The 15,109-nt window shown below is 49.6% G+C and overlaps 2 protein-coding genes across 4 annotated transcripts in view; one reads left to right on the forward strand and one right to left on the reverse strand.

The window, feature by feature from the left end:
• Positions 1–8,423, reverse strand: part of Nisch (nischarin) — a 37,336-nt gene extending 28,913 nt beyond the window's left edge. For 2 of the 3 annotated variants that reach the window (XM_051141500.1, XM_051141491.1), the window contains exons 1-3: positions 8,237–8,423; positions 6,221–6,304; positions 4,794–4,976 (exon numbers count right to left, since the gene is read on the reverse strand). In XM_051141500.1, coding sequence (XP_050997457.1) covers positions 4,794–4,976; positions 6,221–6,304; positions 8,237–8,332 — 363 coding nt within the window. In that variant the 5' untranslated portion in view covers positions 8,333–8,423. The remainder of the gene's footprint in view (positions 1–4,793; positions 4,977–6,220; positions 6,305–8,236) is intronic. The other variant, XM_051141509.1, reaches the window with a different exon arrangement.
• A 2,297-nt stretch (positions 8,424–10,720) lies between these two features.
• Tnnc1 (troponin C1, slow skeletal and cardiac type) lies at positions 10,721–14,191 on the forward strand. Its single transcript, XM_051143324.1, has 5 exons — positions 10,721–10,855; positions 12,637–12,667; positions 12,875–13,021; positions 13,431–13,545; positions 13,993–14,191. The coding sequence occupies exons 1-5, from the start codon at positions 10,832–10,834 to the stop codon at positions 14,189–14,191; spliced, it is 516 nt and encodes a 171-aa protein (XP_050999281.1). The 5' UTR covers positions 10,721–10,831.
• Positions 14,192–15,109: the final 918 nt, after the last annotated feature.

A 15,109-nucleotide genomic window follows, 5' to 3' on the forward strand; every position in this document is an offset into this window, starting at 1 on the left:
ACATGAGTCAGCCCTTGCCATCACTCAGTAGTCTGTAAGGCATCAACAGCCATCTTGGCCACGGCAGTGCTGAGATGCTTGTGTTTAAATAACTCTTACTTGCTTTGAAGCAGTCTGAACATGCAGGAGCAGTGGTGTAGAAACTCAGATATGCCAAAAACAAGTCTTAAAGTGGCTCCAGAAGAGAAAAGATGAAAAGTTTCTACTCTAATAAGAAAATAAATTAGTTGTTAATATCTGCAATAAAATAAATCTTCAATCCAGGAAACAAATCCCTGCTGGTTTCGCTGTGATAATTCGCTCTGTAAAAGCTATGGTTGTCGGGGCTGGAGAGATGCCGTCTGCTCTTCCAGAGGTCATGAGTTCAATTCCTGACAATCACATGGTGGCTCACAGCCATCTATAATGTGATCTAATCCCCTCTCCTGGCTTGCAGGTGTAAAACAGAGCACTCATATACATTAACTAAATCTTTTTAAAGAGCTATGGTTGGTTAGAATATATGATAAGTACTTAGGATTCAAAAATAACAGATCTGTACATGCCTATGTAGAAAAGACCATAGGTGGGGCTTATGTTAGCCTTGCTGTTAGCTGTTTACTGAGGGCCTTGCAATATATCCATCATCTTAGATAAAGGGATGGTGAACGGATAAACACATATGGTATGACAGGCCTTCCTTAGCTATGGAGGGCATGCTCTAAAACTATACCATAGATGCTCAACACTATATAGTTTATATACCATGTTCTTTTCTATAAACACATACAAGTCTAAGTTAAGGCAAAGCCAAACATTAGCAATCTAGAATAAAATTACTAAAACAATGTTATAATAAACATTATGTAATGCAGTATCTCCAAATATCTTCTACTTATACCTTTCCACTTCCAGGAAGTACTCATGGCTATATCCTGCCGTATCTGAACCACCAGCGTCGTGACTCAGGGGCTCTGGGCCACTATCACATAAAACCAGAGTTACCTGGACAGAATGTTACACTGTAACACTTGATCTAACAAGTGAGCCGGCTACTAAGTGATTAATGGTGTAGTAATGATGTTGCATAGTGTGGAAGCACGGGACACAGAGCTGAATCCCGTGAGAGATCTCCCCACACCACTCAGAGTGGTACATACTTTAAAACACAGAAACTGTTTACTTCCGGAGTTTCCCATTTAACATTTTCAAACCATGGTTGCCATTTGGCAACAGAAACCACAGAATTAAAAATCACAGGTTAAAAAGGGGCTTCTGAAAGAATATGTTAGTCATAAAAGGACTAAAAGATTAGGGCCACAACACGAATTAACCCTGGAAATAAATTAAGTTGTTGCATGCTGTACACCCCACTTATTTGAAACACTGAGAACAGGCAAACTCATAGAGGCAGAAAGCAACAGTGATGAAAGGGCTGGGGAGAGGAAGGCACAGTTACTGCTCCTAGATGCAGGTTGTTTTGGGGTGATGATGAAGTGTTCTGGAATTAAGACAGTAGTGTCCATTTTACAACTCTGTGAATCTGGGGCTGGAGAGGTGGCTCAGTGATTAAGAGCACCGCCTGCTCTTCCAAAGGTCCTGAGTTCAATTCTCAGCAACCACATGGTGGCTCACAACCATCTATAATGTGATCTGATGCCCTCTTCTGGCCTGCAGGTGTACATGCAGACAGAGCACTATATACAGAATAATAAATACATCTTAAAAAAAACAACTCTGTGAATCTACTAAAAACTACTGAATCGGGGCTGGAGAGATGGCTCAGTGGTTAAGAGCATTGCCTGCTCTTCCAAAGGACCCGGGTTCAATTCCCAGCACCCACATGGCAGCTCACAACTGTCTGTAACTCCAAGATCTGACACTTTCACACCAATGCACATAGATTTAAAAAACAAAAACAAAAAAAACCTACTGAATCGTATACTTAGAGTGAATTGTATGGTGTGTGACAGTGCCATTACATTGTGTTGGTTTAAATTTAAATTTAAATGAGGAGCTAACCTATTGATTCGAAAATGGATGACTTTGTCCCCACTGCCCTGAAGATGCGCACTGCCTCCTCTAGGGACCAGAGGGAAGGAAATGCTTCTGGCATCAAGTGGATAGAGGCAGGGAAGCTTCTCAACAGCATACGGGTCAGCACTCACAGCCCAGAGTGACGACAGGGCCGCCGCGGCTGAGACACGCTGGTATTAATCTAATGACAGGTTAATTACTTTTAAAGTTCTCATATGTGTACGCCTATATACATGTTTGATGTCAATATTGTGAAACATGTTCACACAGCTCAGAGGCCAAGCTTCAAACCAGAATCACAGAGTCAGGCTGGCCCCAAACCATCTCAGGAAAGCCTGATTAAAAAGAGCATTCCAGGCCTTTCCTGGGCCAGAATTGGGCAAACCTGAGGCAGTGAGAAAATCTCTTCCAAAAACACAATCTTAAGCAACAAATTATACTTTCAAAGAGATGTTTATCAGGTTTCATTCTTCAGTGAAGAATGGAAGTTTTGTGAAGTTTGACAGACTCACATAAGAAGAGGTTTTTTTTTCTACACAAGGAAATATTAAAAAAGATTTACAACAGGAGCTAGTATACAGACACATTCTAACTATATATGGTCCTTTCATCTTAGTGGCAGACTAGCCACATCACCAAATTCCAAATCTCCAGGGTCTAGTTAGCACTCAAAAAAAAAAAAAAAAGGTTCAGGAGTCTTACTCTGCAATTTCAAGAAAGATTTATTTTAAAGAAATTATTTCCTATAAGGCAAGGCCATCTTCATCAATTAAGGGGAAAATAATTAAGTATTAAATGTTATTAGAAGCTAGGCATGGTGGCGCATGCCTTTAATCCCAGCACTCGGGAGGCAGAGGCAGGCGGATCACTGTGAATTTGAGGCCAGCCTGGTCTACAAAGTCTGGGACAGCCAAGGCTACACAGAGAAACCCTGTCTCAAAAAACAAAAAAACAAACAAAAAACCAAAAACCCTGCTCCAAACCAGAACCCTAGTCTATATACTGTTTTATGACATGTTCTTTTGTAGTTTGGGGGTGTTTTTTTGGAGGGCAGAGGGTTGAGACAGAGTCTCATTATGTAGCCTTGGCTGGCCTGGAGCTCGCTTTGAGGACCACGCTGGCCTTGAACTCAGAAAGATTCAACTGCCTCTGCCTCCCAAGTGCTGGGATCAAAGTTGTGCACCTGCACAGCTAGCGCTTGTTCTTACATATTTTTCCCCATGACAGTAGGTCCACAGCTATACCAACAGTATGATTTCCAGCTGCATGGTTGACCACTTTTTGTTTGGTTCGTTTGACTGGAGACAAGATTCTCGTTATGTGGCCCAGCAAGTCTCAAACTCAAGAGATCTGCCTGCTTCTACTTGCTGGAATAAAAGTATGCCACCACACCCAACCTTGTTTGGATTTTCAAGACAAGTCCTGATGTGTAACCCAGGTTGGCTTTGAACTACAGTCTGGAAAGCGCTGGAACTGCAGGTGTGTGTCATCATACCTGGCGTGGCTTGACTTATTTTTTCACTGTCTTCAGTATCTTGCTCCAGGTCTTAAAATGACACCTTCTTCGCTCATGTGTCTTTCCTAAGCATAAACTCTGAGGTAAACTGCTAGTGGCTTTTCATAGTTTTGCTTCACACTGCTAAACTACCCTTCCTAAGGTATGACAACTTAATTAATTTTTACTTCTCATAATTTTTAAGACATGGTCTTTTATTTATTTATATTGGTTTTTTTTTTTGTTTTTGTTTTTTTTTTTTTTTTTGGAGACAAGGTCTCTCTGTGTTAGCCTTGGAGACATGGTCTTGATCTACAGCTCTGGACAGTCATTCACTGATGACCCCTCTGCTCAGCAGGATTTATTCTGTCACTAGTGGCACATCATTCTCTACCCAGAAGGGAGACTGGAGCTGCTCTCATAGAAGGGAGATGTGTGCCCTCAGCTTCAATACCCAGGCAGTGGGGATGTCTATCAGGAGCCCCATGGTGGCAACGCTTTGACTAAGAATGAATACTTGCGGGCTGAAGAGGTGGCTCAGCAGTTAAGAGTGCATACTGCACTTGCAGAGGACCCAAATCCAGTTCTTCAGGTGGCTCACAACCACCTCTCACTCAAACTCTAGGGACCCAGCATCCTCTTCTGGTATTTACTCTGACATGTTCATACTCCATACAAATACGCAACAGTATAAGTAAAATAATCTTAAAAGCAGAAAAGAATGGCTGGTTCCTTTGCCGGTACCAAGTCTGAGGTGGCATGGCAGCAGGAAGTCTAAGCTAGGTATTACTTGTTTCTACTCTATCCTCACCTGTTTGGAGGAAAAAAAATCTACCTTAAAAGCCATGGGTTATTTTTGCAAAATAAAATGTCCTTGGAGCGGGGTCCCTCTCTGACTCTGTTGCTTGCCTTTGGATCCCGTTCCCCTAACTGGGCTGCCTGGTCTGGCCTCAGTGGGAGAGGATGTGCTTAGTCCTGTAGGGACTGGTATTCATGGGGGACCTCCCCTTACTCTGAGGAGGAGAGGGAGGGGCACTGAGAGGAGATGGGGAGGGTTGCCATCAGGATGTGAAGTGAATAAATAAATTAACGGAAGGAAAAAAAATGTTCTGTAGTAGAAGAAAACACGTGGCCACTCTAATTTAACACAAGCGTGATTCTGCACTATCTGGCCCTAATCTTCCATCGTCTGACCTCAGGGTGACGACCCCATGTCCTCAAAGCTGAGCTCCATGGCTTGTGCTTTGGAGGCCGTGGGCTCACAGGCAATGAAGGAACTTACATAGAAGTGAAAATGCAGGAAATGGGCCAAAACTCTGGGAGCCACGTGAGGGAAGGCAGCGAGGAGAGTCTGGAGGTACGCCTCCAGGTCCTTCTCCCTCTTCTCCACCAGGCTCCTCGAGTTCTTCCCGATGATCTTTTTGGGGGGAAGTAGAGTCTTGTCAATTTTTCTCTCTGCAACAAGCTGTAAGAAAACACAAGCACATCAACCATAGACCAAGAGGTTCCGTACGTGTGTAAGGTGCGCCTGGGCAACTGTCATAGCTAGCTCCACAGCCACTCTTGGTAGCAGCACCAGGATTCGTGCTCCGACCCATGCATCTGGGACCTGGCCTCTCCAAATCCAAGTAGTCCTGGAAGCACTAATACAACTCCAGTGAGAAATCTCATCTGTGGTCTTTGGGGGTGTTCAGAAAAGTAGTGCGTATGGCCCTGAAGTTCAAAAATCAAAGGAGTTAGTGTTGCATCTTTAAGACAATCTCACTGAAAATGTACCGCGGAAAAGCAGCTCTTTCTAAAAACAAAGGAAAAATGTAATCTCAATCTATTATTAGAGAATAAAAACGTATGTCATAGGACAACTTCAAACCTATACCCTCCTCAGGAGACTGTCTTATATCCAAGATGTATGGCAATTTAAAAATAAAAATTTAGCCGGGTGCACGCCTTTCACCCCAGCACTCAGGAGGCAGAGGCAGGTGGATCGCTGTGAGTTTGAGGCCAGTCTGGTCTAGAAAGCGAGTCCATGGCAGCCAAGGCTAACACAGAGAAACCCTGTGTCAAAAAAACAAAAAAATTAAGTATAATACCCATAGACTGTCTCACACTAGGGTAGAACTCATAGGACCAATGAGAAACTGGTTTTCTGATGTAAACTACAGCACCCATGAGATGGCCCATCTGGTAAAGGAGCTTGTCACTGAGTCTGATGACTTGAGTTCAATCTCTGGGGCCTATGTGGTGGAAAGAGAGCCAGCTCTCACAAACTGACCTTTGACCTCTATACATGGGTTGTGGTGTGTGTGTGTATCCTCCTCCCACGTAAAATGAACACACACACACATGCACACACACACACACAAATGGTCTTTTATTTTTAATATATTTTATTAATTTATTCATATTACATCTCAATTGTACAAATGGTCTTTTAAAAGTCAGTACTTCTCTGTGTAGCCCTGGTTGCCCTAGAATTGACTTTGTAGACCAGGATGGCCTCAAGCTCACAGAGATCCATCTGCCTCTGCCTCCCCAAGTGCTGGGATTAAAGGTGTGCATCATTACCCCCAGCCATAAATGAATTTATTAAAAACTAGCAAATAATGGATGTGGAGGCAGTTTTGCCCTAGAATTAATGTGTGGCACAATGGAGGCTTGGTCCCCAAACCCCTAATCCCTGAGGTGCAGGTTCCGGGTGCTTACGATTACCTTTTCGTGCAGGTCATGAAAGTCACTGTAACGGTGCTTGATCGTCCACTCATGGTTGCCATCGGTAACCTGTATGATATAAACCTAAAGGGAAAAATGATTCCTTGTGGCAAGGGAACTCTGCCACACAATAGCCGCAAGGCATTAAGACCGCACTCCTCAAAAAGCCAGAGTCAGGCATCCTTCCACACCCAATGTGTGCCTGCCTTCCTCAGCCTCCTCTACCACCCTGTGAGGGCTGGAGCAAAGCTGGGGCTTTCATTGTCAGGAAGGAACAGAAAAGGTGACAAGCCCAACAGACCTCCTCGGATTTTCAACTCCAGTCTCCGTGGAACCCAAATCCCAAATTGAGTTGTAGGCAAGGCTGCCTTTTCTAAGGGAGGCGGAGCGGAGCCCAGTTTGGCGGGCCCAGTGCCTGTGCAATCCATGTTTCCAGTAGTTTGACTCCATCCTAGAAGCAGGTCTCCAGGCAGTGTTTTCCACAGGCTGTGCTTTGGGCTTCTGCAGCTAAACCAGGAGTCAAGGCACCACCATGCTCCCAGGAGCAGTAATGCTTCAATCAGCCTTAACAGAAGGCCAATAGGGTTTTGGTGGTTATGAAAACCTGGGTTCAAAACCTGGTTATCCCATTTCCTGGGTGTGGCTTATGTGTCACTTATGTAAGCCTAAGTTCTCTCTGGGCCTCAAATCCTCCATTTTAAAACCTGGTTTAATTAAGAATCAAGTAAAACGGAGTGTAAAAGGATTTGTACAGGCGTAGCACCTAACAAAAGACAGGTACGTAAATAGCATCCAATGCAGCACTGCCAGGGACAATGTCAACCTGTCAGCTTGCTCCCTGACAAAGCCCTGAATAGGAACAGCCTCTACTGATTGTAGCTAGTCATGAGTGAGTGACCTCACCCCTCAACAAGATCAAGCCTCATGGTCCTAGCTTCCTCACCTCTGTCTGAAGTTGGGAAAGGTGAGTGGCAGTAGTCAACTAGCCTGAGTCTTTGCCCAGAAGCAGCTGTTTCTCCAGGGCCAGCCTGTTGCTCCAGGAGGAGGAGGAGCCACTGGCCAAAATTTCACTGTGACAGTGTCCCTTCCTTGCAGGAGGAAGAAAGAACTAGAGGAATGGGCCTCAGGATCCGGTATTAGAGTGGGAGCCAATAGGGTGAGGCCAAGGCAGGGCCAAGGCCCTTACCTCTGTCCATCCCCCTGGGAACAAAGGACCAGGAGCTGGGGAGGTGCTCAACGCGCCCCCACCACAGAACAACTTTCCACCTGGCAGCCTGCCTACCAGGCTCACAGGCCTAGCATCCATCTCTATCCAGACCCAAAAGGGCTTCAGCACCATCATCCTCTAACCATCTTCCTTTTCCGTCGGGTCTCCCTTGTATCCTACGTGAGTTAGAAGCTGGCTGTCGCTCTGTAGGTCCTGTACTTCAGCCCTGAGGCAACTTCTCTTTTCCCCACGGCTAGGGTCCACTCCGTTCCCACCAGACCCCTGAAGGCCCATTTTAACAAATTCCTCCCGTACTTGGATGGACTGATCTGGACTGCGTCTGGTGTGTGAGTGGTGGTGGGGATGGAAATGAAAATCCGCCGCCTCTCCTTCACCACCTGAGGATCCTTGTCCCTGGCTTCTATTTATCAGAGACGACACCTTCTGAGTCTCCTTCCTCCCAGACTCTCAATCAAGGTCCCTCCTTGCCTGGAGGATCCGGAGGGACTCCATCTCATCACCCCCTCCTCCCCAGGTCTTTACCCCCGACACAAGCCTCCTTTTCTGGTCGCGTATCCTCCCCCCATCTCCGTGCCCCGCCCTAGAACCTCCTCTAGGACCTATGCGACCCAGCCCCTTCCTCCGAATACCCCATTTCTAGGGCTCCTTCGTCCCTATCTCAGAACCTTCTACCCACTCAGCGGATGTGCGATCCAGACGCCTCTTCAGGGCTCGCCCCGCCACCCCCCGGACTGGAACTCCGGGTTCCAGGCGCTATGCCCGCGCTCCCCGCCTCGCCCCCAGCGCACCGTGTATGTGTCCACGAGCTCGGAACCCACGACGCGCGCCTCCTTGGCCGGCTCGGCCTCTCGCTCGGGCCTGAAGGGGAGTACCGCGGCCGCCATGTTGCGGGCTCCGCCGCTGCCGACGCCCGGCGCAGACTGGCAGCAGCAGGGGGCGGGGTCAGCGTCCCACCGCCCCCCGGCGCCCGCTGCCCCCCGCCCGCGCCCGCGCCGCCATCTTGGCCCCACTGCCTTCTCGCAGTCCTCGCCCCGCCCCTCGCCCGTAATTGACAGGCCAGCCAATGGCACGCATGCGCAGCTCCCGCGGGCTTGCATCATTTGCCTTTTGTATACCTGTGCAGCTTCGGTTCTCTCTGGCAGTTGTGGTTATTGCCCGCTGGGCGCCCAGCCACCCAGGGCAGAGGCAGAACTCTCCGAAATCAGCTGGCCTCCGTTTCCAGAGGAGACATTAGTAGGGTCTCGCCTGGCTGTTAGGCGCACTCCCTGTGTAGCGAGAGTAGGATGAAGAAGATAATAACTAGATTGAGAGCTCGGGGGGGGGGGGGGGGGGGGGTCTGTTGTTACTTGTAGTGGTGGAGAATTGAGTGTGGTGGTTCTGCAGTGCTCAGCACCCCACCCCCACCCTGCCCCCGCCCCTGGCAGTGTGCTAGGCTGCGAACTGCTCAGGAAAAATGTCTGTGAAGTAGAGGTGTAGGTGGAGGGAAGGAATATGCGTTGCCTATTTGGTTTCCAAGATGACGTCCTGCAGGAGCTCTAATTGAGGCGGGTGGGGAGTGGGGGGTAGGGGTGGCGGTGGGGGCGCAGACTGGCCCTGCACACAAGAGCTTCGGTGCTTGGATGAGGAAACATTCTTTTTTTTTTTTAATTAATTTTATTAATTTATTCATATTACATCTCGATTGTTAGCCCTTCCCCTGTTTCCTCCCATTCTTCCCTCCCTCCCACTTCTCCCCTTCTCCCCTCCCCTATGTCTGTGATTGAGGGAGACCTCCTCCCCCTATATATGCTCTTAGAATATCAAGTCTCTTCTTGGTAACTTGTTATCCTTCCTCTGAGTGCCGCCAGGCCTCCCCATCCAGGGGAGGTGGGCAGAAAAGGGGCACCAGAGTTCGTGTGAGAGTCAGATCTCACTCTCCACTCAACGGTGGAGAATATCATGTTCGTCGGCTAGGTCTTGGTAGGAGTTCGAAGCTTACTGCCTATATTCTCCTTGGCTGGTGCCTTAGTTTGAGGAGGACCCCAGGACCCAGATCTGCCTGCCATAAAGTTCTTCTTGTAGGTTTCCAGGACCCTGTGGGTCCTACTATTTCCCCATTCTTCCATGCTACTCTTGCCTAAAGTCTCAATAGGATGTCCTCTCCTCTTACCCACTTTCTTGGTAAGTAAAGATTTTCATGAGGAAACATTCTTAACCGTAGAGAAGACCTAGCTGGAGGATGAAGAAAGAGAATCCTGACATAGGTAGGGGGTCTTTGGGGATGCTTGTTGAATCCCAAAGCAAAGCAGACTCAAGTCCAAAGTGAACATTGATTGTTCTTCTTGTAGAGATAGAAGGTTGAGGCGTGGCAGATGTGGCCGCTGGGCTCCAGGGCAGCCTATCCTAGGTGGCCCGGTGACTCTTCCCTTTCCAGTTTCACGTTCTAGTCTGAAGCTCACATAGAAGGCTTTTCCTGGCAGGACTTATACTGCCAGCCTCTGTTTGGGTGTTACCCCCTCTCGAGGGGTGTCATGTAAGGTAGGGGTTTCTCCAGTCAGCCTGGTCTTAGGCAAGTCACTGTCCACCCAAGAGCCGCTTTTTCTTTTTCTTTTTTTTTATTTTTATTTTTAAGATTTATTTATTTATTATTATGTATACAGAGCTCTGCCTACATGTACACCTGCAGGCCAGAGGAGGGCATCAGATCACATTATAGATGGTTGTGAGCCACCATGTGGTTGCTGGGAATTGAACTCATGACCTCTGGAAGAGCAGTCAGTGCTCTTAACCGCTGAGCCATCTCTTCAGCCCGAGCCTCTTTTTCTAAACTGGAAAGTGGGGGGTGGGGGGGGGGAGATGTTATCACCCACCTCTCTGATTGCATTGCATAGAAGATTGAACTGTTTTTAGAGACCCGGCTGGCCTGTCTGAGCTCGGCCTGGTGTTTTCATTCATTCAGAAAGCTTTTCCTGGGACCAATTGCATTTGGGTGCTTGCTGCCAAACCCAAAGACTTGAGTGCAGTCCTGGGAACCTCGGTAGTAAAGGGAGCTAGATGGCTCCTGAGAGTTGTCCACTGACCTCCACATGCACACATAAGTAAATTCAATACTTTTTCTCTTGCAACTTCCGGGGGGAGGGAGGAAAAGGAGGGAGTCTGGGCAACAGATGGCGAGAGACCTGGCCCTTGCAGTCCTTCATAGCTCCTGGCCCTAGGCAGAGAGGGTACAGGGACTCTGGCCAGCCTGAGATTACAGGAACCAGGGGAGGGGGTGGAGGGTATTACAGGCAGTGGTGGGCTGGGCTGGGAATGCAGCAGGAGGTGGAGGGAGGCAGGGCTATTTAAGGCCAGGCTGAGGGCCGGCTGGCTGGCAACCCCAGTAGCCTGTCCTGTGAGCTGCAACCATGGATGATATCTACAAGGCTGCGGTGAGAGATGAGTCTCAAAGGGTTGGGGTGTGTGTGTGTGTGTGTGTGTGGTGTGCGTGTGTGGTGTGTGTGTGTGTGTGTGTGTGTGTGTGGTGTGCGTGTGTGTGGTGTGTGTATGTGTGTGCGGTGTGTATGTGTGTGTGTGTGTGGTGTGCGTGTGTGTGTGTGTGTGTGGTGTGTGTGTGTGCATGTGTGGGGTGTGTGTGTGTGTGTGGTGTGTGTGTGGTGTGTGTGTGTGTGTGTGTGTGTGGGGTGTGTGTGTGTGTGTGGTGTGTGTGTGGTGTGTGTGTGTGTGTGTGTGTGTGTGGTGTGTGTGTGTGTGTGTGGTGTGTGTGTGTGTGTGTGTGTGTGTGTGTGTGTGTGTGATTCATCTCAGAATGAAGGGCAGGGGTGCCCGAGGGAAATGATGGAAGACTCAAAAGAGTCCTCACATGTCTTTAGTCCAGCCCCTCAAGGGAAGAGTGAGGCTGACATTTGGGGGTGCAGAAAAGGTAGGAGTCTTGGGGTCTGGAGAGGAGCTGTCAAAGTGGCTAGAGGGTGTTGTCGCAGCTTTTAGCATCCTGTGTCTTCCTGTTTCTAAATGTCTGGTCTGTCGCTGTCCTGCTTCCACCTCTGTAGTTGTGTTTCTAGTCTTTAGATCTTTTGGATTTTCTCAAGGTCTTTCCGTCTCTGTCTGTCTGAGTCCTTGTCTCTCTGTGTGTCTTCAGACCCCCCCCCCCCACCCCCATTTCTGTTTCTCACAGTCTGCTTCTTACATGCTCAGATCTGCCACCTTCCTCTAGCCCATTAGGTGGCTGAAGTCACTTTAGAAAGTGGGCAGCAGTTGTGAGGAGGGCCGCAGAACTTGAATTCTGGGATGGAGAAGGTGCTTTGAAGGTCCAGGCCTGGGGAGAGAGAGGGGGGAAGGCACAGATAGTTGAAACCTCAGCTCCTCTAAGGTCTGGCGGGCTCAGGGGTTAGGTAGGAGTCAGGGCTAGAGAACAGTTGCCCTAAGACTCTGAAATATCCTGCGGACACTGAGGGGCTTTTAAGATAACCTCACTACCTGCTCCAGAAACAAGAAAATCCTAGCAAACAGCTGTTCCCCAGGGAACTCTCCCCCAACCCCCAGAACATGGCCCTACTTGTGAGCAGGGAAGGGCTACAGCTGGTTCCTATGGCATCCTTGCCTATCTTGTAGGAGTCCGTGGAGCTGAAGTGAGGAGGGGCGGGGTGGCCCTCCACCCAGTGCCCATACAAGGCCTGGCGGGGCTGGGGACTAATTTTGGCTCCTGAGGCAGCACCAGTAGGCCAGGGGGGCAGATAACACTGCCCCACCCCCTGCATACCAAAGTCCCCAGAACAATCACCAGGTTTAACTTTGTCCCCCTTTAAAAATAGCTCAGTGGCCACCCAGGTCAGGTTACAGTGGGTGGCTTTGCTCACCCACACATTAGTTTTATTGTCTCAACCTGAGGGACAGCTGTCTCTTAGGCCCTGCAGCTTAAATTTCATTAGGATGATCTAAAGGACATGGCATGGTCATTGAGTATTGTTACACAGGACACCTTGGTCCTGGGAGGGGTGCCTGCCTGTCACCTTGGCCCCTAGCCCAGCCTCTGGAAAACCAGATGGGTCACCTTAGGGCTTTGGTGGGGGGACAGGAAAAGAGGACTGAGGACTGTAACCAGGGAGTATGTGCCTCTTCTGTTATCAGTCTTCCTACCTGTGGAATGGGTCCATCTTCACAGCCGTCTCCCCAAGGCCTGAGTCTAGGTCCTGAGCTCCCTTTTCCTCTCTAGGTAGAGCAGTTGACAGAAGAACAGAAGAATGGTAAGTGCCCCACTGAGTGACAGCAGGGTTAACTGGAGGGAATATGGGGATGCCTTTCCAGGAAAGAGCCATAGTCCGAGGGCTCACCTTCCTATGACCTCAGAGAACTGTTGGAGGGAGGTAGACGATTTGCTGATGGCCCCAGGGACCTGGATTTCTTAGTGTCCTGCTGCTGATCCCATCTCCTCACCCTACCTTTGGACATAGAGTTCAAGGCTGCCTTTGATATCTTTGTCCTGGGAGCGGAGGATGGCTGCATCAGCACCAAGGAGCTGGGCAAGGTGATGAGGATGCTGGGCCAGAACCCCACACCTGAGGAGCTGCAGGAGATGATCGATGAAGTGGACGAGGATGGTGAGCCTCTTCTTCATGCACTCCAGTCTCCTCACATGTAACACCTTGGGCTCGCTGGCCTAGGAACCTGTCTCATCCAGAAACTCAGCATTAGCTCATGCCTGTAATCCCAAGAAGGCCGAGGCAGCAGGGCTGCTGTGAGTTTGAAGCCAGTCTTATTGGGCCACATATATATATAGAGAGAGACAGAGACAGAGACAGAGACAGAGACAGAGACAGAGACAGAGACAGAGACAGAGACAGACAGAGACAGACAGAGACAGAGACAGAGACAGAGAGAAGAGTGCTCCAGGCCAGCTTGCACTATAGAGTGGGCAAATGAACACACTAGCCCTATAGCGGTGGTGCTGGGAGAGCGCTGCCTAAGCACTAACCATGATCTCTCTCCCGCCCTGCTGTCTACTCACAGGCAGCGGCACAGTGGACTTCGATGAGTTCCTTGTCATGATGGTTAGGTGCATGAAGGATGACAGCAAAGGGAAGTCTGAAGAGGAGCTGTCGGATCTCTTCCGCATGTTTGACAAGTGAGAGCACGCTTGGCTTCTGACCCCGACCCAAGCTGAGAGGAGAGAGGGGTAGTCTGGGGGGGGGGGGGGGCGCGGGTGGCTCACACCTGAAATCCCAGCACTTGAGAGACAGGGGCAGGTGGATCTCTGAGTTCGAGGCCAGGCTGGTCTACAGAGTGAGTTCGAGGACAGCCAGGGCTACCCAGAAAAACCCTGTCTAGGAAAAAACGAAAACAAAAACAAACTGTGTGTGTGTGGGGGGGGGGGGGGGGAGGGAGAGAGGTAGTCTCAGATCCCAGGCTAAATACCCTGCAGTCGGTCTTTCATCCTATGTGATGAGACACAGGAAGCCCATCTCCCGGTGTCCTTGCCCTGCCTCCTGGGCTTATATATGTGGGGTGCCTCTTTCCCTCCTCCTGCTCCGCCCTCTCCTGAGTTCTGAGGTGCCCCTTGCCCTCCCTGTAGAAATGCCGATGGCTACATTGACTTAGATGAACTGAAGATGATGCTGCAGGCCACAGGCGAGACCATCACAGAAGATGACATTGAGGAGCTCATGAAAGACGGCGACAAGAACAACGATGGCCGGATTGACTATGACGGTGAGCAGCTGGGAGGACCAGGTCCCCTGCTGTTCGTCCTCTACCAGCTCTTACCTCTCTGACCCGTTCACCGTCTTCTTTCCGCAGAGTTCCTGGAATTCATGAAAGGCGTGGAGTAGACACTGATTTTGCGGAGTTACCCACGCCTCTTGTCCCTTGATGGGGGTGCAGCTGGATTCTCTAGGCTCTGAAACCTGGCTGCGTCCTTAAACCTTGGCCCTTCTGGACTCTCTCCTCCTTCCTGTCCTGGGGAATGCAAATAAATCCTTGCTCCCCAGAGGCCTGGTTATCTTGCTCTGATTTTCTTGGGGTCACAATGTTTTCTTACGGTTCCCTCCTGCCTGATGACCCCACCCCTGTGCTCTGACTGCTCAACCCACCTTCTGCTGGAGGGCTTTCCTTAGGTCGGTGACATCTTGCTCTGTGCCCCACTGATGGCTAGGCCCTGCGCCAGTCCCAGAGCCTACATTTTAACAAGCTCCTGGACTTCGGATAGGTATGGGATAGAAATTGACTTTCACTCCGAGTTGCCCACTCCAGCCAGGCTCTGGGATGGGGGCGAACTGCCAGGGTCAGCCGGCATAGCAGCCAATAGGTACCCTCTCAGCTGGGAGCAGTCAACCCAGTGGGCACTGGATGCCCCTTGGCACAGCACCCCTCCATCCTGGTTGGAACAAAGCTAAATCTCATGAGACTCAGCAGGCTGCGGTGCTGTCTTCCCACTGTTTTGTGCTTTCCACCAGCAATATGGACTCCGCTGAGGAGCATGTCACTCTGTCACTCATTTTACCGATGAGGACCCCATGGCCCAGAGAGCTAAGGGCATCTGGCATATCAGGAGGACTCAGGCACCTCGCAGCCAACCAAGGCCTCTGTGACAGATGAGGTTCAAACAGACCTGCTGTCTAGTTATTTGGCCCTCTGAGGCTGGCCTTCAGTCACCCATTTGGTCATTTTCCCTGACAGGAAATGAAGGCCTG

The sequence above is a fragment of the Acomys russatus genome, chromosome 3 (assembly GCF_903995435.1).
Source record: "Acomys russatus chromosome 3, mAcoRus1.1, whole genome shotgun sequence".
In the NCBI taxonomy this organism is placed as follows: domain Eukaryota; kingdom Metazoa; phylum Chordata; class Mammalia; order Rodentia; family Muridae; genus Acomys; species Acomys russatus.